At 45.4% G+C, this 22,205-nt stretch overlaps 1 protein-coding gene across 6 annotated transcripts in view; it reads right to left on the bottom strand.

The window, feature by feature from the left end:
* Positions 1 to 445: 445 nt before the first annotated feature.
* The window catches only part of VWA3A (von Willebrand factor A domain containing 3A), a 76,667-nt gene continuing 54,907 nt past the window's right edge, over positions 446 to 22,205 (bottom strand). For 4 of the 6 annotated variants that reach the window (XM_014610682.3, XM_019494773.2, XM_059716826.1 and 1 more), the window contains 3 exons: positions 22,035 to 22,132; positions 20,737 to 20,799; positions 16,645 to 17,400 (listed from right to left, as the gene is read on the bottom strand). In XM_014610682.3, coding sequence (XP_014466168.1) covers positions 20,751 to 20,799; positions 22,035 to 22,132 — 147 coding nt within the window. In that variant the 3' untranslated portion in view covers positions 16,645 to 17,400; positions 20,737 to 20,750. Of the gene's footprint in view, positions 2,165 to 9,302; positions 16,079 to 16,644; positions 17,401 to 20,736; positions 20,800 to 22,034; positions 22,133 to 22,205 lie in introns of those variants that run through there. The other 2 variants (XM_019494772.2, XM_059716825.1) reach the window with 2 other exon arrangements.

The raw sequence follows: 22,205 nt of genomic DNA, 5'->3' as shown, positions 1-22,205 counted from the left end.
TGTAGTAGTTTGTGACCATTCCACCTCGTCATCCCTTGGGGTGCTCTGGTGAACAAACATTCCCCCAGATACTGGTGGTCACCCCTGATAAACTTGTAGGTGGCCATCAGATCACCCCTGAGCCTGTGCTTTTTCAGGCTAAAGAGCCCCAGGGCTCTCAGCCTGTCATCGTAGGGTCTGCTTCCCTGACCTCTGATCATGCGTGTGGCTCTTCTCTGGACTCTCTCAAGCTTCTCCACATCCTTTTTGAATTGTGGGGCCCAAAACTTAAATATTAATTTTCTAAATTTTGGGGGGCCCCGCAGACCAGATAGAATGGCCTGGTGGGCCAGATCTGGCCCATGGAACATATTTTGCTCCCTGCACCCCCGGTCTAGGGCATGACTGGGACATTTGAGACCTAATTGAAGTTTGAAAGCGCAACCACTGGAATCGACTGCCTTCCACTAATTATTTACTCTCATTCCCTACCTTCTGGTCAATGTCAGATATACTAATGTATTATTCACCCATAGCCAAGCGGGACAATAGGGAATATTTTGTCTAGTCTGTTTGGTTTAATAGTTACAATATCAGCAATGATCATATTATATACAGGACTGTAGTCAAAATAAGTTAGTATCCACCAATTTCTTAATTTTCTTTCTACAGGAGATGACATATTCCATATCATTTTCTTAAATTCAGAAGGAATTTGATGATTATAATCTTGCTGAATGATTTTATTCAGAATAAGATTGGTCCAGATATAAAGCTTAAAGTAAACCCCATGTTTATTTGCTTCTGTTTGGGGGTGTTGAAAATAAGCATATTGTCTTGTTCTATTATTTTCTCCCACTGCAGCAGTAAGTCTGGTATTAACCACAACTGTAATGCTAATACAATTAATGAGCCACTGATCAGTTAGTCAAGTTCACACACCTGACTGGTAATTGCTCATATTTTATTTTGGATTACCTCCATATCTATTTATTATTGCACCCACTCCAGTGGCAACTCCTCATAAAACACTTGAGCAGTCTCTTCTCCTTCTAAAGTGTTTAGTGCTTCTAAGAATTTTCTGCTGCCACAGTTTCCAACCTAATTTTAAAGGTACAGTATATAAAGTGCAATTACCATTAATGCTTGAAATATCCATTTTATCAAGTGCAATAATCAATTTTCAAATAATTCTTCTTGGCTCAATAACCATGGAATAGGACTTATCATGTTTAATAAATGTGTGGGACAGAGATCACATTTAACAAAAATCTCCCTCTAAGACCCAACATTCCAATAGCCTTTCAACAACCCCCAGAGTTCAGTCTGATTTTGACCATGGCTGATCCCATACTCCAAGTGATGTTCTCCTCATCTTGATTGCAGTGTCCATATGTTTGACTAATCCATGTCTTATCTGTAGAAGCTATAGATGGATTTGTGCAGTTAAAGTGCACAGGACCTGTAATTGCATCCGGGCCCCATACACTGCATAGTGTAGCTATTATTATCCGTAGTGAAAGATAAGTACAAAACAGATCCATATTACACAAATATATTAATTTAATCACCAACAAAGATGTGTACAGCTATGTGCCAATTAAAGTGCTGACAACAAGGACCTAGTTAAGCTGCAAGTGATGATGTAATATCTGGAGATGTAAACATAGACGCTTTGGTGTGCAAAGGTGTGTACCTCGTCTCAGCAAACAATGATACCATAAGCTGTGGGAGTAAGATTGAAAATGCAAACACCGTGTCCAATGCAATCCTGCGGAAACATAACTGTCTAGTTCTTACCATCGCTCGGCATTCATAATTGCACGTGCAAATTCTCAAGATCAGGTATCTGGGTTACTTTGCACACCACAATGAGGTTGGTATTCGTAGAGATGTTCACATAAGGTACATCATAACTGTCCATGTTCAAATCCTTGATTAAGATAGTACTTCAAGGACTTACAGCCCAAACAACAAAACCCAATAGATGCAAAACTCCTTTTGAATGCTGTTGCACTAAAATGACCTCAGAATCAAGTAAGTTTCCCTTTTGTTGGATCGTAGATGGAATCAATAACCGACACCATCTCCCGATATTCTTAGTGACACCATTTTGAACAGCATTAGCACAAACACTCCTTGTAGTACACAGTGATTCTTATAGTGCATCATATTGAATCTGTCCCTGAAAGGAAACAGAATATTCTCAACAATGATTACCAATCAAACAATTCCACACTGATTTATATCTTATCACCTTGCAACAATGTCAATTGTGACGCCTAAAACCACTTAAATTTTGACTTTTTATTTGCTTTCACTTGCACTTGATAGACGGTTGGACTGATGTTGTTCACCACTCATACTGGTCTCAGCCATACTGGTGACAATGCATGTTTTCTTTCAAAAGTGGCTCAATTTAGGATATGATCTCCCACTTGGACAGGTGATGACAATGCTGCTGCTGCTTGTCCATATGACATTGATTCCCAGAGACTTTGTGTTTTGTAAATTGATTTTCTTGATTGCACATACTATTTTTTAAATTGAATTATCAGATATTACACACGATTGTAAGTCATTGGGCAGGTCACCTTCTGACCACTGCTGTTCAGGCATTCTCATCTGTCATCTAGTCATGGTGTTATGACATGAGGAGTTAGACCATGAGACGCCACGGTGCCTCTTAGTGTCATTAAAATCAGTGGGAGTTTAATGCCCTAGTCTTTTCCTTGGGGGTTCACAACTTTCCTCAAGGTTGTCTTTAGGGTTCTATTGGTACACTCTACAATTCCAGAAGACTTGGAATATCCTTCAATATGAAATCATTGATGTATATTAAATGCATGGCAAATTTCCTAGGTGACAGATGCTGTACAGTGAGGTCCCTGGTCTGAATCAATAATCTTAGGTTTTCTGCATCTTGAGAAGGTATGCTCAACCAACACTTTAGCGGTTGTATATGCCATATTATTTTTGGTGGGAACTGCCTTGGACCAACTTTGTAAAATGGTCAATTACAACTAAGCAGCACTGGTTTCCACCTGCAGTTCAGGGTAATAGTCCTATCAAGTCCATCTGTATTTGAGTCCAGGATCCCTCTATTCGCTGATGCTTTAAAGGGCCTTTAATAATCTTATTATTGGGATTATTTGAAATACATGGGAGACAATTCTGTACACAATTTTCAGGGTCTCTCCTCATCGAAGGCCACCAGCCTGCTGCCTCCACGCAGACTATGGTTCTATCAATGCCTGGGTGTCCCCCTTCACGAGCCAAAGCAATCAACTCAGTTCTTACAAGGCCTGGGCCTAGTTATACAGAAGTCGCGTCTTCTCCTTTTCTGGTGAGAACTAGGTCAGATGGTTCTTGCCATATACACCATGGACCATCATTTCCTTTTCCCATTAATTCAGTAACACTCAAATCTTGATTCTGCAAGCCAATTAAATCCACGGAATCAAGAGCTCGTGGCATAGTCTTTGACACAGATGGATGACCACCATTTGTATACAGGAATACCAATGCAAAATATTCATTAAAGAGTCCAACTTTCTCCTGACTTTTATCAGCTGTCCCATCCCATTCTGCAAGGGTCCCACATTTCCCTTGATCTACCTCCTGTCTCCTGTACTGCTGCCAAGCTTACAGCACCTGGGCTCGGGGGGCATGGGGCTCCTGGATGACTGGGATGAGGAGATGCCGGTGCCCCTGTCTTTCCTGCAAGGGCCATTTTGGGGGAGGTGCCCCTGGCCCATTCCCCCCACCCCCCACACTCCTTCCCCACAGCGCACTAGTGCTGAGCTCTGAGCGTGCCCCTGCTGTGAGTATCCCTGCCACAGCACAAGGAATTGTTTGAGAAGACTGAGGGGTGCCTGAACCACTACACCCTGCTGGTGCTGATGGCCATGGTGTCCTGAATGCACCCGTGCACCTGGCATGGGACCCTGAGCTTCAACGGTGCAGCAGGCAAATCCACCTTGCCCCACAACCTCTGCCACAGCTTGAAGGGCTACCTGTGCTATGCTACACATCCCTGCTCCCCACAGCCGAAGAGGACATTGCTGCTGGCATTGACACATTCCTCCGCATGTAAGAGGCCCATGCTCTCAATAAAGTGTTGCACTGTCTCCCACTTTCCTATGTGCTAGGGGGGAGGGGAGGGATCTGGGTCCAAGGGGGCATAGCTGGGTGAGGTATGGAAGGAGTACAGGGGCAGAGGCCAGGGCCTTTGATTCCATACAGTCCTGCATCAAAGTGATCACATATCTACTACTGTGTAGAGGTTAGCAGCATCAACGGGAGTCGCATCTCTAAGCCTGCTTGTCATTGTCTCTCTCAAGGGACCCTATCCTCTTACCAACTGCACGAAGCTGTTGTAAATGGGGTGGTCATCTGAACCGTCTCCACTCCTCTCGTACCTGGCCTAGTAACCTCCTTGGTTCCAAGGGGTACCATAGGGGCAGATGATAGCTCCCTAGGGCTGCCCTCTGGAGACAAAGTCTTAACTGACTTCAAGGTAACAAAGGCTCTTGAGCCTCATTATTTTTATCACAGTGGACAGATGAGCTACCACTTGATCCACTCTCAATATCTGAACTCACTTCACTTGCATCTCCAGCACCATGTCCCTTTTCATATATGGTAACTATTCCCCTAGCTACAGAAAGCTTCATTTCCAAATCCTTCATCGCCTTTCTGCAAGCACTATGCGTGGCTTGAGGCATATTAACCATCTCACTCTTGAGTACCCAAAAAGCAGCCTGCAACTCTAGGACATTATTATAACACTTATCTATTTTCTCTCTCAGTACAATGGATCTCCTTTTCAAAGAGTCAGACTCTTCTTTCCAATTCAACTACATGGCTAGCATCTTTTCATGAATTCGCTTGCAAAGCACAAATTAAACATTTGATTTCTAGGTCTTGACTCTTAGCAACCTCTTTCACAGACTTCTCCAGATACATTATTTGAATCTTTAATGCATCATTACACTCAACTTCTCTATTTGTTACCCTAGACAATTCCCTGTTGCAGACAATTTCATTAAGCCTGCCCTCTTTAACTGTTTGTGAGCCTGCTTACCACTGTCTTTTCAAGTTACCCACTACTTGGCAAGGTGCCCGTAGGCGCTTTCACTACTCCAAAGGCTAGTCATGTCCCAAACTATAACTCGGCAAGAGTAGCGCCAAAAGTTTTCACAAAATCTCACATTCTAACCAGTCCTCAAATCCCTTAACAACAGCATTCCTGCTTATAGTGCCTTCCTCCATGTTAGACTGCATCTTAATATAACTGTAACAGCTCCCCACCTGGCTTACCTGCCAGCAGCACAGATGCATGGAGCCCATGTGGCCATGGAAGTGTGCTCCCAATTGGCCCAGAGCCCCAGGACCAAAAGCACATAGCAGATGGGAGCAGGGGGGAACAGTAGCAGATGGACTAGGGATGAACCCAGCTGTTCACAGCCCAAGCAGAACCCAGAACACTCTCCCTGCTGTGGAACAGTCAGAAGGGGGTGCGGACTGGGCATTTGGTAGGCAATAGCCAGCCAGCTGCATTCCCAGTGGCAGCTATGGAGCCAGCTACACCCCACTTGGGGCAGACAAGAGAGATGCTGGGATCCCCGTGTCCACCAGACTTGATGGGGAGACACTGCACACAGGCCCTGCCATAGGAAGCCCCGAGCCAGGTCCAAGTGTTGGCACAGCAGGAACAGAGGGAGGGAACCTATGGGGGTTGTAAGCAATAAAAGTAGGTTAGTGTCAGGCTCACTCTCACTGTGGGCATCCTGCACACTGAGAGATGGATGTACCAGCCTTGAGTTTTACTTAGGAAGTTATTAACACACACAGGGAACCAGAATTAAAAATTAAAAATACAGACAGAGATTTATTGAAAAGACAATAGGGAATATTTACGGAAGTAAGGGATAATAACAATAATGATTTAACAGGTATAAACACAAAGAACACACAGATACAATCTATACTTTACCAGTATTGAAGCAGTAAACAGTAAATTAAGTCAAAGTTAATCTGATAACAGTCTGAACCGAAGTCGAGAGGAAGCCAATCTGAATCGAGTTGAAGCAGGAAGATCCCAGGAAACAAGTGCAAAGGATTGGGCTCTAGTAAACTGTATTTCACTCTCTCCATAGGATAAGCTACCTGCTGCACTACTGCTTGATGGCTAGAAAATTATATTTATAGATTTGCTTTTAGGAATTGGCTTGTAGGTAGAGTGGATATTTTATTAGAACAATGGTCCAGGGTAATGGCAATGGTTAACTGGTTTCTAAAAGTCAGTTTGTAACAGTTTCATGTTCTCAGCCTTTGTGTGGGAAGCTAACAGAAAAAAAGGATAGGGAAACTGAAAACACGTACCACACGTTCCCTAACAAAAATAAGGGAACCTGCAGGATTGGCATTAAGTCACCATGACCAACTACAAAGCCCCTGGGATTTCTAATTTTGGTGAAATGACCAAATTAGGAGGCCGGGCATGCCCCAATTTAGACCCCAATAAATGACCAAATTAAGATGTATGCATATGATATGTTTGAGAAACAAAGGAATATGAGGACACAACAGAATGCGGACAGGGAACCACAGATAACCACAGGGAAACCAATCAACGGTACCCAGAAATGAAGATTCATCAGGAGGAAAAGAAAACAACAGGAGGGATTTCAGAGCAGCAGGGGGGATCCTGAGGCCACCATGGGCAGAGGGCATACCACTGGCCTGTCTCACCTGCCCCGCTGGGTGGGTTGGGCATTGGCCCTTGATCTCCTGGCTGCTGACATTCAAGAAAGAATCACAGGGTGGTGCTCGTGTATTGGCCACATGCACTGCTCTCCTTGTGAACCCCCAGGGACTAGAAAAAAATTGGTACTGTATTCTGCAATCATCTTGCTTGCTTTGCTTGCATTATTTTCTATCACTGTGTATAAATTTAATTTGTCTACTTTTGAATGAAACAGGGTTCAAAAATCCAGTGCCAACATTACTTACAGTCTATCACTGCTTCCAAAGCCAAATCAAGAAGCACTCAAATAGAGTCAAATATGTCAACCGCCACAAACTCTACCAACTCTGTACCCACACACAGAGCGCGCACACAGCAAGAGATTGAACCACACATGTCAACAGCCACAAACCACACACATCCCCTCGGCGCCAAAGTTCCAGACTTTTATAAGCCGCAATCACCCCGTTCTCAACAGCCAGTCCTCTGAGGCAAAGGTCCTGTCGCTCAGTGTCAATCATATAAAATCCAATCATATCACTCAGACCACTTTCTCATAAGATACATTCATCTGCCAGTTGCACCCTGTCACTCACCTTTACCTCAGAACAGACACACATCTTTCCCACCACATTCATTCAACTGCGCACGCCCAGGCTGATAAACTGGGCAAGTGAGTCAGGAGTTCACTCCTTTTGGAGGTTTCAGAAGGATACAGTAGCATACCAGTATTACAACACAGATTAACCATAGGATCACTGGAACAAACTTCCTCCTCCAACAGAAGGCGACCATAGGTTTGCAACTCTCTCTCTCTCTCTCTCTATATAATGTTAGTTTTGTTCCCTAGTAAGCCAGTAGGTGACCCTGGGTGTGTCTACATGTGCAAATGCTGGGGGTGAGTTTACTGTAGAGAAAATTGCTCAGAATAAAACCACCCCAAGCAGGCATCTACAGGAGAGGGGATGTGGGAGAAGATTTACTGCTCTTGGCAGCAGTCTGCTCCCAGCCCCTCTGGCCCTGCACTGCCCCCTGAAGCAGCCAGAGGGAGCCCTAGGCTCCTCCTGGGTGCTAGCCCAGGGGCTGGCAGGGAGCACAGGGCCTGGAGACAGCTGTCTCTTGGTGGGGGCTGGGAGATTACTTCCTGCCATTGGGAGCTACCTGCTGCCAGGGTGGGCTACACCATCACAGCCTGGGCAGAAACAATGTCCACCTGCTGCAGCAGCAGGGAGCTCCCAGTCCCAGTTCCCCAATCAGGGTCGGGGGCTTGGAAAGAGCTGCAGGGGTCTGGTCTGCTGTCAGCTGCCTGTCTGGATCCACTGATGGGGTAGGGGGCTGGGACCTGCCCCTCCCCTGCAGCTCTTTCCAAGCTCCTGGCGTCAGTTGCCCAATTGAGGTATGGGGCTGAGACCTGCTCCTGACCAGAATAGTTCCCGGCCAGCCCCAGGCTGTGAGGAAAAGTCTGCACGTGGAGCCCAGAACTGGCTGGGGATTGCCTAAAATAGGACAGCCCCCAGCCACCTCCAGGCTGCATGTGCAGATTTCCCTGTGCAGCCTAAGTGTGGCCAGGAGCTGTCCTGGTCTGGGGCAGGTCCCAGCCTGCTCTCCCTGTGTAGGGAACTCCCAGCCCTAGCTCTGATTGCCATTGCATAACAAAGGCTGGGAACAAGTTCCCCAGGCCCCACTCCACAGTGGCAGAGCTGGAGCTGGAAACAAGCTCCCCAACCTGTTCCTAGACCCAGCTCCACGATGGCTGGGAACAATCATCTCCTAGCTCCTGCTCCACGATCAGAGCAAGGGCTAGGAACTCCCTGCTGCTGGGGCAGCAGGACACTTTCCCACCTGGGCTCTGGTGGTGGAGCCTGCCCTGGCAGCAGCTGCTGGCCGGCTGATCGGGAACAAATTTACTCCTGGTGTGCTGTGTACACATGCTTTACTGTGCAGTAATGACCTGTGAGCAAATTTGCTATTTGTATTTACAGGTAGCAAATTTACTTGCGATTAGAGCAATTACTGCACAGTAAGGGTTAGCACCATTATAGAGCGATTCTTACTAAGCAGTCATTAGCTCTACTGTGCAGTAAAGCATCTTGTGTAGATGTGCCCACTGGTACATAATTCACTGCCCTAAAGTATCATATTGTACACACAGTTACGGCATACTGGTGTGAAAACAGTTCAGCCTCTTGACACCTGACAGGACTAAAACAGTCCATTAGGCCTACCAGACCTAGCAGCCTTGATGTAAATGAACTAGAGTGCATTCACAGAGCTAGCATACACCACAGGCTGTTATCGTGGAACCTGCTTTCTACAGAGAAAAGGGTCTGGTGTAGCTTGTTTTTCTGCAACAGTCTGATGATAAACACTTGTTATGGAGAAAAGGGTTTGTTATGGTGCATTCCACTCATATGTGGAGCAGACGGCTCCTGGTACCAAGAGGAGGAAAAAACAGTAATAAAGTGAAAACGTAATTCAGGGCTGTCGATGAAGAACAGAAAAATGGCTTAATTGGTAGCTACGTGACTAAAGAACATAAATACCATCACCTGAACAAAGGAAGCATCCCCCCCCCCCCCCCCCCCCTTACCCTAACGATGCCCAAGTACTGAAGACATCTGATCTTCCTTCAAGGAACCAACTTTCCCCGAGATGCCTGGTCAGCTGTGTATTATCAGGACTGGTAATATGCAATTACTTGCTTGCTAAGATTATATCTATATGCATGCTTGGAGTTAATACTTTATAACGCTCAATACAACTGATTTATTAAATAATTAACTGTGTTCTCTTTTTGAGAAATAAATAGGTTCTCATATGGAGAAATAAATAGGTTCTCATTTGGAGAAAACTGAAGCATACTTTAAGGCAGTGGTTCCCAATCTGTGGTATACACACCACCAGTGGTACATAGGCAACCTGTCACTGGTACACGCTAACAGATTTATTATAATTACTTTATATGGCAAAAATTTGCTGGTGGTACTTAAGGTTGTATCGTTTTAAATTGGTGGTACACAATCTGTCAGAGTTTGAGAATCGCTGCTTTAAGGCAATATTGACCCTGCTGCTTGCTCTCTCTCCATTTGGGAGGAGAAACAAATACCCTCTGCTTCTTAGGACACAACACTGGCAGTGCTTATAGGACTTCAAAAACACACTAATCATTAAAACTGCTGAAAACCAGGAAATTCAGGGTTAAAAACTATAAGCTGCTCTACTTTCTGCCTCCTACTTTATCTGCAACTGTACTGCCTGTCCCCTCCCTGCTCTGCTGTGTGTCACACACAAAGGCTGCCCATGTCACTTCTGATGAACATGAAGCAGGCTGCCCACCCCAATCGAATCAAAGACTGGTATTTCTCACAGCTAGAAAGAGTAAGTAAAAGAGGAGAAGGGTATGCAAAGAAACAGGATAGCAGTGCAAGCTGACAAGTTGCTTGCCAAAAATCTCTGATGGGTCAGAGCCTACAGATGCATTCCAAGAAACAGGTACAGAACAAGATGTAGTTCTCGGCGGGGTTTTGTTTTGTTTAATGTCTCTATCTGTCTTCCATGTACAGTTGCCATTTTATGATTTCAGTGGCTTTTGTAATTAACTGTTTTGCTATTTCTTACAATTTATTGATTTGTCTGTGGTATGATTTCAGAGCAGCTGTCAATACAGACTAATCTCTCCTACACTAGAGAAGACCTATAATTTGTTGTACAAACTGGACAAGGGGCATGATTCTTTAATTGCTATGTGGCAAGGCCTAGGTGAAACAGGTAGAGCTGAGGTGCCCTGGACCAATGGTTAGAGTTAGGGTTGGCTCTTTGGCAAAACTTAGCTTGTTCTTAGTGGTCAAGCAGTGAACTGTAGAGAGAGGTGTGGAGCTGAAGGATACCCTTGAAGGTATGAGGGCACCCCCTTGTGTCATACCTAACAAGGCTGATTACAGGAGCACTTGAGGAAGAAGGCTAGAGGCTCTAAAAAAGAACTGTAATGGACTATCTGAGGTAAAGATGGAGAACTGATGAGACTAAAAGCAGAAAGCCGGCTGCAGGAATGAGAAGATCCCATGGAACATCAACTCTTCTGGGGGAGAAACCATGTTCAGGAAAAAAAAAGAGGCGAGGAAGAGTCTTGGATCCTTTAGAAAACTCTGACCTAAGGACAAAAATGGGCGAGCATGGCAAGGAATGTAAGGCAGGAAAGTGTGTGTAGGCATCTTCTTGTTTTGTCAGGATCTGTACATTTCTTGTGCTTTCTAAAGTAAAGAGTTCGAGCCTTGCAAGACTTCTGATGTGCTACTTACATGTCTTGCGTCATTGGGTAGTGAAATGTTTAATCAAGATGCTCACAAAGCTGGAGGTCTCATAAAGGGGTTCTTAAGATAAGCTCAGGCATGGGGGAGGAGGTGTTTGGTATTGGGGGTAGGCTATAGGAGAGAGGGCCTCAGCTCTCAGAAGAGGGAATGTGGAATTTGCACCCGAAGAGGGAATCTAGAGATTCAGAAGTGGAGCCAGGGACTAGGACCCACTCTGCTCAGACTCAGAAAGTCCAAAAGCACAAACACAGCAAGAGGGTAAATGTCTAGGCAGGGGCAATGCCAGAGGGTATTTATTATCCCATCCTCAAACAGAATGGCAGCATTCCTGCCATTATTATTATATGTTCAAAGTTCTCTCCTTACCTCCTTTGTGGTTAAAAAAGTTAAAACACACAGAATGGTTCCAGAGCCAAGTGAAGATATTCCAATACTGTGGCTGTGCAATACAAAGTTACTGTTTCAAATAACAATAAAAAGTGCTGGTATGATGCTGCTATTGTGTTTTGCAATTATTTATATGTATTAAACAACAATCCCATTGTGAAATAACTTCTCTTGCATTACTAGTTAGGACGTGTTGAGTACTGCAATAATTTCAGTATAGTAAGAACAAGCTGGTGATGGCATTCTAGCCTGACATCCTCTACTCAAAACACTTCCTAACAAGGATATTTGAGGGGACAAGGTGCAGGATTGAGAAAACAGTGAATTAAAGTATTTTAGTGCCTCAGAGATGTCCTACCCAAAGATACTTACACTTACAGAAGTTACAAATTCTGTTGATGCAAAGCTATTGAACAATTAAAATTGGCATTGGGCAAGTTCAACATAATACCTTGTATTTCACATTACATGACAGATTTCTGTTGACTATATAAAATAAAAATGGAAAAAACAATGTAAAGCAATAGTTTTACCTGCTGCATAGTCCGTGGCACTGGGAACTGGTAGCATGCGTGGTAAGCAGTATCTTAGTTTTTTAAATTGTGAAAAGGATTTTAAAAAGGAACAAGGCTCAATAAAATCTGCTTAACTGGTGAATATGCTTACAATAATTTTTTTTTATATGATCTTGTTGCACTCCTGGTGCTCTGGTGAAGTGCCTGAAGATTGGAAGAAGGCCAATGTGGTGCCTATCTTCAAGAAAGGGAGGAAAGCGGATCCGGCAAACTACAGGCCTATCAGCCTGACCTCTATCCTGGGGAAGGTCTTGGAAAAGATTATCAAGGAGGCCATCCTTAACAGACTAGCTGACGGCAATATCCTGAGGGATACCCAGCATGGGTTTGTTGCTGGTAGATCTTGCTTGACCAATCTCATTTCCTTCTATGACCAGATGACCTATTACTTGGACAAGGGAAAGGAGATTGATGTCATATATCTTGACTTCAAAAAAGCCTTCGATCTGGTATCCCATGACCATCTCTTGGCAAAGCTGGCCAACTGCGGCCTCGGGTCCACCACGATCCGCTGGCTGGGGAATTGGCTCCGTGGTTGGACCTAGGGGGTGGTGGTTGATGGAAGTCAATCATTGTGTTGCCCTGTGACCAGTGGGGTCCCCCGAGGCTCTGTCCTTGGACCTGTATTGTTCAACATCTTCATTAATGATGTGGACATTGGAGTCAGAAGCAGACTGGTCAAGTCTGCCAATGATACCAAACTCTGGGGGTAAAGCATCCACACCTGAGGACAGGAGGGCGATCCAGGCTGACCTTGACAGGCTCTAGAAATGGGCAGATGAGAACCTGATGGTGTTTAACACTGAAAAATGCAAGGTTCTCCACCTTGGGAGGAAAAACCTGCAGCTTATAGGCTCGGCAGTGCTATGCTATGGATGAAAAGGACTTGGGGGTCATGATTAACCACAAGATGAACATGAGGCTTCAATGTGATGCTGCAGCTAGTAAAGCGAGCAAAACACTAGCTTGCATCCATAGATACTTCTCAAGTAAATCCTGGGATGTCATTCTCCCATTGTACCTGGCCTTAGTGAGGCCACAGCTGGAGTACTGCATCCAGTTTTGGGCTTCCCAATTCAAAAAGGATGCGGAGAAGCTTGAGAGAGTCCAGAGAAGAGCCACGCGCACAATCAGAGGTCAGGAAAACAGGCCTTACGATGAGAGGCTGAGAGCCATGGGGCTCTTTAGCCTGGAAAAGCGCAGGCTCAGGGGCGATCTGATGGCCACCAATAAGTTTATCAGGGGTGACCACCAGTATCTGGGGGAACGATTGTTCACCAGAGCACCCCAAGGGATGACAAGTTGAACAGTTATAAACTCCAGCAAGACCATTTCAGGCTGGACATAAGGAAGAATTTCTTTACTGCCCGAGCCCCCAAGGTCTGGAATAGCCTGCCATCAGAGGTGGTTCAAATACCCACATTGAATGCCTTTAGGAGAAATTTGGATGCTTATCTTGCTGGGATCCTAGGACCCCATCAGACTTCCTGCCCCTGGGGCAGGGGGCTGGACTCGATGATCTTCCAAGGTCCCTTCCAGCCCTAATGTCTATGAAATCTACGAAATGTCTACATACAGGTTTACTTCCAGTTCATCTTGCTATATATGCTTCATTCTTCTGCTGGGGAAAGACAGTGCATGCTCCCCTGCCCTCGCTGATATAAGTGGCATGAGATAATGCCATTCTGAAACCAGTTACCTGGGAAAAAACACATTCTACCCTTTGGAAGCAGTCTGCTGTCTTAATACATTGATATCAATTCGAATTTGGTCTGTGGAAGGACAAGCATGATTAGATTTTAGCAAAATAGTACCCAAGTCCAGCGTTTTAAAATTGTGGTTTCTGCTTCAGATTTAAAGTGTACTTTAATTAAATTTTTAACACTGAGCTGGAACTGTTCCTTTATAATTCCCCCGTGTTGACTTCTCCCACTTGAGTCATTCTAGAACAGTTATACACCCACATTACACACACAGTGTGCTCTACACTAAACAGTGTAGAGCACATATGAATGGGGCTATCATCATTCTCACCATCATTTATGAAATATGCCTGACTGTTCTGGTAGAGGCAGAGGAAAAACAGGTTAGCAATAGGAAACTTCATAGTTTGCTACTTAAAATATCTATGCAGCTTTTGTTTTTGGTTTTTTTTTTAAACATGGCAGCATAAGCAGCGCACACAGAAATAGATGCAAATCAGTCATTTATTAGTTACCTACACAGTATGTGATCCTGGAATAAGCCTCGTGTGAAGCATAAAATTATTCCTGCAGCTAGTGTCATTGAATCAATGCACAGTAAAGTTTTGCAAGTCTGAGTCCTCTGTGCTGCAATTAGCACTGTAGTTAATGCAACTGAATTAATTATCCTAACACTAAAGGGGTTTTATTTTTATTTGGCAAAGCACACTTACACATCATAACTCCCTCTGGTACAGACTTGCTTAATTGGGCCTTTGTTTTAACCACAAACACACTGATAAAGAGGATGATGATCAACTGTTCTGCATTCACAGGGGAAAGGAAAATAGGTAATGATCTTAAAATTGCTACAAGGGAAGTTTAGGCTAGATATTATAAATAACTTTCTAACTAAGAGGATGACGAAGCACTAGATCAGATTACTGAGAGAAAGGAGGGTGGAATCTCCACTGAAAGTTTAAGTGCAGGTTGGACAAAGGCGTGTCTGAGATAGTTTAGGCAGGTGCGATCCCTCCAGCCCAAATTGATCTATGATTTCTAGAAAATCATGCCTGGAAGATAATTTCAAAATGTAGCACTGCTCTGGAACAAACAGCAAACAGTGGATTAAACTGTAAAGTTTTCAGGTGGACTGCATGGATGTAACTGAGCAGTATCTAGTTACTGGCTTCTTAATCCTTTTCTTTGATAAACTTACCCCTTTAATATTTTACTATTCTAGCTAAGAATTAAGGGTGCACCAATAAAGATTTTCTTGGCTGATACCAATTGCCAAATATTAACCAGCCATATTGGCTGATACCGATCCAATAGCCAATTTACAGGAAAGAAGCAAGGCAGCGTAGAGAGTAGCATCCTGCCAGTAAGTCTTTTGGGGGAGAGAAGGGGCATGGAGGTGCAGATTGAGGCCCCCATGGTGAGGGAGGGAGTGGGGCAGGGGCAGGTGCTGCCCAGCCAGGGCAGTGAATGTGGCCCCAGGGCAGGGCATGGGACAGAGCCCCAGGTGGTTCATCCAGGAGGTGCAGGGAGGTGAGGAGGAAGGGGGGGGGGGATGGCTCCCCACCACTGTGCACACCCCTGGGGGAGGCATGGGGGGCATTTGCCCCCCCCAGATTTGTGCACAGGGCAGGGGCAGGCTGCCTGCTGTAGGCTTGGGGCCAGGGGCTGCACCAGCCTCTTCCCAGCAGGGGGGGCTGAGCCAGGGCTGTGCTCAAGGTGGGTGGGGGTGGGGCGGGCTCAGCTGCCATAGAGTGCAGTGCCCCAAGCATGAGCGGCACTGGGGGGGGGAGGGGAGGTTGGGGGACTACAGCCGCTCCAAAATTCCTCCTAGTCCCCCCATAGCTACCTGTTCCAGTGCTGCCACTGCCCCCTGCCCTGCACAGCTGAGCCTGCCCCACCCATCCCGAGTGCAGCCCTGGCCCAGCCACCCTGCTGGGAATAGGCTGCCAGCTTGACCTCGCCCCACACACAAATCTGGGGGAGGGCACATGCCCCCCTACTTCCTCCGGGAGTGTTTGCAGCATCAGGGAGCTGCCCCTCCTCCCAACCTTGTCCTATGCCCCCCAGACACGCTGCCCATGGCTCTGTCTGACTCTCCGCCTCTCAGGGTGTGATCCAATCCAAAAGGTGGATGCAGTCACACCACTGCACCCCCTCTGGATCTCCTCTTGGGTCAGCCCCAGAACTTAATATTAAAAATGCCTACTTGAATCTCAAAGACTGAATTTTGTGCCAGTTATGCTGAGGACAGTTGATGTTTCTTGTCCCTGGAAGGCTAGGTAAGGAGGCTGCTTGGGTTGGATGTCAGGAGCCACCTGAAACCTGGCACGGAAACAGGTGAATCATCTTCTTCCTTCTCCACTGGAGACAAGGCTGGAAGTGATGATATTGATCAGATGGGTACAGAGCTGCACATTCAGTCCCCAACTGCTCCTAACAGCAACCAGCTATTTTACTGCTTGATGGCAGCAAACACATCCAATAATGAGGAATAAAAAAAATATTTTTGCTAAAGTAACAAGCAGTGGAATAGAAAACAATATTGATGTCTGTGAACAAACTGACACGCCACTGACTTAAAGAGAGAACATGCACCTCTCAGAGCTGTTATTCTAGATTACACACAGATGCAGGAGAACAACTCTGTACGAGTTTAATATATGGGTCACAGGTTTGGAAGAACAGCTGTATAGCCATATGGGTTAGATATGCAAAGAAATAGGCAGGGGCCCAAGTAGCAAATATGGACTAATTGGAGACATTTATTCTGTTCTGCCAGTAGGAAGCTTGTTTAGGTCTTTTCTATTGCAAAAAAACGAGCAAAAATTAAACCAGTTAATCCAAATAAAAATCCACAGACTTGCGTGTCTGAGCATGTATTATACTTGAAGTTATTTGCTATATGGACAGCACTGCAAATAATTCACACAACAAAAAAATAACTTAAGATCTCAAATAAATTTTACTGAGAGAAAGAAAAAAAGGGGAGGGGAAAAAAGGGCATCTAACAAACAAACCCACTGATTTCTACTAGTTGTTACTTAGTAAAAGTGATGGCTCTGCTCCATAATTCCTGTTAGCATGAACATGAAGTTGACATTAGAGATGGCTTAAACACACCAGGGTTTTTCAGATCACCATTTTAACTTTTTAGTTCAGGTTTATTTCTGCCAAGTATTAATTCTTTTAATCTGGGATAAAATCCTAATGCATCTAAAGCAATGGCTAATTTTCATGAACTTCAGCAGGGTCAGGATTTCATCCAGAGTGCCCAGGCTTGCTTGCAAGAAATGCATATTTTATGAATTGGTTGGAAAAACATGCATGTCTCTGGCAGTTTGTTTGAATTAGTCTGCCTAACAAGGCTCATGTGAGCACATATGCAATCTCTTATTGCTGCCTTAGGAGCTTAGACAAAGACACCACTGAAGTAAAATGCATTTAATATGAACCGAAGAGACCTCTAGTGAATTCAGCTGGACTTTATCGAATATTGCTTGTCTGTGTCTGATGATTTCTGACATCTCTATTTTTCCTGTTTGTGCTGGCATCAGGGGAGGAATTAAGGTTTGTTTTCAACTAGATTGTTCAAACAATCAGGGTTTGTTTTCTGTACAACGCTTGCTTCTTGACATGATTATACAAAAATGTTAGGAAGATTTTTGGTTGTTTCCTTTACCAGCAGCAACTGAAAACTATTAAAACAAATGTTAAAAAAAAAAAATGACAGGTTTCCCATACAATGCCAATTAGCTGAAGCATGTCTCATTATTGCAAATACAGCACAAGAGAATTTTTCTGAAACATCAGAAACAGAGCTGTGTCCCCTTGTAACTATTGACAATTCAAATTCACTTAATGCTCCAAGACCTTTGTTACAGTTACCTTCCTCTGAAGTTTCAACTCTGAGGGCACGTACAGGCGAGAGCAGACGTGCAGTATGTGGTGCTGCAGACCCATCTGCAGGGCCACACACTACACATGCTTGCATGCACAACATTCCCCATGCTGCTACTTTGCAGCACAAGGGGTGTTTTTGACCCTGGAAGATCCTGGGGTCAAATAAACCATGCCTAAAGAAAGTGGAGCAGCTCACATGGCAGCAGCGCGTGTGGCCTGAAACCAGAGCCTGGCCGGCTGAAGCCACACTCCAGCTGCTGGCCAGGCTGCCTGCTGCAGGCTTGCGTGGCTGCAGCTCCTGGAGGCCCCCAGGACCCCTGGTAAGGCTGCTGGGGCCAGCATAGTTGCTGGTCCCAGCCTCTCTTATTCCACCTGGGGCAACATGTCATGCACCAGAGCTCATGTGGCACAGACTTTCATTGGGGACAAGTAGCAACAGCACAAGGTGTGCCACAGCCGCTTGTCCCCAGGGAAATGCATGTTCCCACTCATGGGGACATGCCATGAGTGTTCTGCACTGGATTCATTGCCTGGGGTTTGCAGAGCCTACTAGGAAAAGTCAACAGTACAAGCCATCTACAAGCCCAAATCTTGTGGAATGGTTGAGGGCAAACCCCTACCAGTCGAAGAGATGCCACTCTCAGGCAACTACTGAGAAGGAGCATGGTAATGCTATCCTTATCAACCCTCTCAGTCTCTTTTATTTTTGTTACTCAGTTTCCAGTGTCAATCACATAAACATAGTCAGTGCAGACACTCCAGAGAATTTCTTAGACACAATTATATTTGAAAAACAGCATATAATCATGTGATTACACTCTTAGAATTTCCTAACTGAAGGATTTTATTATGGCAGCTTAATTATATTAACAATTTATTGTCAAATTGAATGTCAGAACTTTCTCTCATTTAGTTTTAAAGGGATAGAAAATGGCTACTAGGTTTAATTTAAATGGTCTATTTAATTATTTGGATTTTTATGCCTCCTTCCCCAAAAAGACTCGTGCTGCTCACCTTATAAGGTGCACAAACAGGAGCACGTCCTGTGCATTAGGAGCTATACAATGTATTCTCCAAGGAGCAGAGGCTGAGTTAATTGTTACCTTTTGTTCCTCTGTACCTGTAAGTTGACACTGGGGCCCCTGTTACAGTTACAGAGCTAACGCTCTCTCCTCTTTTGTCTCTCTGACAGCACTCTTCCTAATAAGGCCTTATGGGGTGCAATTTCCCATTTTTAGATTGGCCCTTGAGCTAAAGTTTTCACACAGCAGATCCAACTGTGTATGGCATCTGCAGTTCTTCCCTTTGGGAGTGTGTAACTAGAGATTAATATAGGGACCAAACAACTTAAAGAAGCCTAGGGTTTAAGTTCACCAACAGGAACAAAGCATAAGAGAGAAAATACCAAACCAGTCTACACACATCGTCGTATACTGAAAACTTAGCATTCTCTAATGAAAGACTAGATAGGCCTAATTTCTGCAGACATTTTGACTGGCATCTCTCTTTCCCCAAAACAGCTTCTCAGTAACTGCCTTTGTAACTTACTACCTACCTCTCTGACTCCCCCAAGTTCTTTGCTCTTTTTCTATTCAAGCTTTGTGGTTTGCTCATCTAAAACTAGTCTGGTTAGTTCAGTGAGACTGGGAAACTGAATGCTAGTTCAGTCCATGTGACTCCTTTGTGTGCCGTTAGCTGGCATGTCTTAAGCATGCTAGCCCAAGAGATCTTCTAGACCAGAGGTAGGCAATGTTTTTTGGCCAGAGTGCTGAAAAACACCACAATGCCTACCTTGGAAGGTGCCTGAGTGCCGGCATGCCAGAAAAACAAAATGAGGGCAAGGGGTACATGGCAGGATGCCCTGCTTGTCCCCCTGCCCCAAGCCCTGCTGCCCCTTGCCCCCCAGCCCTACTGCCCCTGCCCCACAGCCCGGGCTCTGTGGCTGCCAGCAGCTACCCCAGCTCTGGGTAGCTGCTGGAGCCCAGGCTGCTCCCAGCAGGGCTTGCAGCATCCCAGCTGCCTGCTGGGAGCACCCTGGGATCCCAACTGGCAGCAGCTCCCCAGATCTGGGGTCAACTACAGCTGGGAGGCTCCAAACAGCTGTGCCAGGCTCTGGCGTCAGCTCCATACTGGCGAGCCTTGGAGTGGGCAGTGAGGGCGGAGGCTGAGGCAGTGCAGCCCCAGTCTCTCCCCTGCTCCTAGCACAGAGGTGATGAGCCTGATGCAACTATTTGTAGCCAGCCCGCTGCTTCCTTCAGCTGCCCATAGCCCAGGTTGGCTAAATAGCTGCGCTGGGCTCATCACCTCCATGCCAGGAGTAGGCGAGAGACCGGGGCTGTGCTGCCTCAGGCCTCTCCTCCACCGCCCGCTCCGAGGCGCGCCTGCACACATCAGTGTGGGCCTGATGCCGGAGCCTGGTGCAGCTGTTTTGGAGCCTCCTGGCTGCAGCCAGCCCAGCTCTGTGGAGCTGCTACCAGCTGGGATCCCAAGCTGCTCCCAGCAGGCAGCTGGGACACTGCAAGCAGGCAGCAGCTACCCGGAGCTGGGGCTGGCCGTGGTGTGCCGAGCAAAATGTCCTTGCGTGCCACACTCAGCATGTGTGCCAGAGGTTGCCGATCCCTGTTCTAGACTTAGATGAGGGGTGTCAAACATATAACCTGTGGGCCAGATCAGACCTCTCTGACCTGCCACGCTACTGACAAGCCACCAGCATTTGGGAGGCACAGGAGGAATGACTTGATACAGAATCTGGGGCTCTTGGCCTTGGTAAACATAGCGACTGGAGGCAGAAGGGCAAGTGAGGGCACCCTAGGCACCAACTTGGAGGGTGGGGTATGGTGGAAAAAAAACAGGTGCCACAGCAGCAACACAACTGCGCCAGCCACACAGTGGCAATGAGAAGTCACTGCTGCCTCTGTATGGCAGCTGCCCCTGGTGCCTGGCCACATCGTTACATCTCTATTTCCTAATTATGTTTATTGTCTGCTGCTATTAAGTTAGCTGAGTGAAACACTACAGCAGCTGCAATTAATATCTGCATTAAGCAATGAGTCTTTCTAAAGTTGAAAATATTGCAATCTTACTTGAAATACCACATTACAATCAATGCCTAATATTTACTGACTGCTTACCTCAGTACTTTTTCTTAAAGGGACTTATCCTTTTGATCTAATTTCCATTTTTCTAATAGCAATCTATTGGATAGAAAAAGAGAGAGCATAAAATTGTTAAAGCAGCTTTTCTGAAAGGAAGGAACACAGTTAGCTAAAATTTTCTCTCAGATAACCATGTCCTTGCGTGACATCAGTGCTGGCCCTGCTACACATCTTAAAGTCTTTACCATGCATGTTTGTCAGCACCTGATTACAGATTGGCTATTGGGAAGGATAACATCATAGACGGATAAGGATTAGTGCAGTTCAATTTTCCTTATTTTTAATTGGTTTGCACTAGACTTGAATGTAAAGAACTGAGTATTTCTTAGAGTACTACAAGGCTTTATGTAATAACATTGTGAAAGATCATGTTGCCTACAGATCATTGAACAACGATTCTGAATGAGGGTGCCACAGTACCCTGCGGTGCCTTGAGATCCTTTCAAGGTGCCATGTGGAGGGTCTACACATGCAATTAGTGCCCATGAATAAACTCTGGAATTTATTGCTCCAGAGTTTTTTTTCCTCCTGGGTGCACCCCATTTGAACATGCACCCAGCAGCATATAACTGGAGAATTAGCTCCAGAGTTTACTCATGTATGGTACGTGGCTCCCAGCTGGAGCAGCCCTGGCTGTCAGGGGGCACCAGGGGTCAGCGTGCCAGCCAGGGACTACTCAAGCTGAGCTCAATGTGCTGCAGAGGGGCTGCGTGGCAGGCAGCCCTGGCACTGAAGCACCCTCACACCCCAGCCAGCTGGTCAGCATCTACACATGTACTGCAGCACAGGAAAAAACTTGCAGCAGAATAGTACTTGTACTTACAAGTACTATCCTGCTGCGGAGTTTATTAGTTTTGTGCACCCTAATTTACTGCACAGTTAATTAGTCAACTGTGCAGTAAATGTCTCATGTAAATGCATCTATGGAGTGCCATGCATTAACTTTTAGTTTTGCAAACATAATTCACAAGATAAACTCAGGCAGAGTAAGAAGGAGAGAAAGAAGGAGGGAGGAAGAGTCTGGAGACCTGGGGGGCAGCAGCAGGTGAGCAGTAGGGGTAGTGGTGCCTGAACCTGGAGCCCCAGAGGCTGAGGTTAATTGTTAAGGGGCAGGATGTGACTTGTGGGTTGCCTTTGGACAGTCCTGGCTTAATGGAAGCAGCCTGTAGGGATGTCCCTTCTCTCCCTATAACAGGATTATGAGTTGAAAAGTCAAATGTAGGGAAAATCTAATAATTCTAAGAACCCTTTTTGTGGCCTTGATACTCACGCACCTAAAGGATTTTGCCTGTATTAAAAAACTTCTGGCTTTTGCTACTTCTTGAGCAAGTTTCTTTAAATCATCTCCTTCAAAGAAAGGAAATACTGGATCCTAAAAAACAAATTAAAATATTGTAACTTTATTCTGCAGCTATTGCTTACTATTTTAGACAGAAAATAAATAA

This window comes from Alligator mississippiensis, chromosome 13 (assembly GCF_030867095.1).
Source record: "Alligator mississippiensis isolate rAllMis1 chromosome 13, rAllMis1, whole genome shotgun sequence".
NCBI lineage: Eukaryota > Metazoa > Chordata > Crocodylia > Alligatoridae > Alligator > Alligator mississippiensis.
The sequence above is the reverse complement of the archived record's forward strand: the minus strand, read 5'-3'. Positions and strand labels throughout refer to the sequence as shown.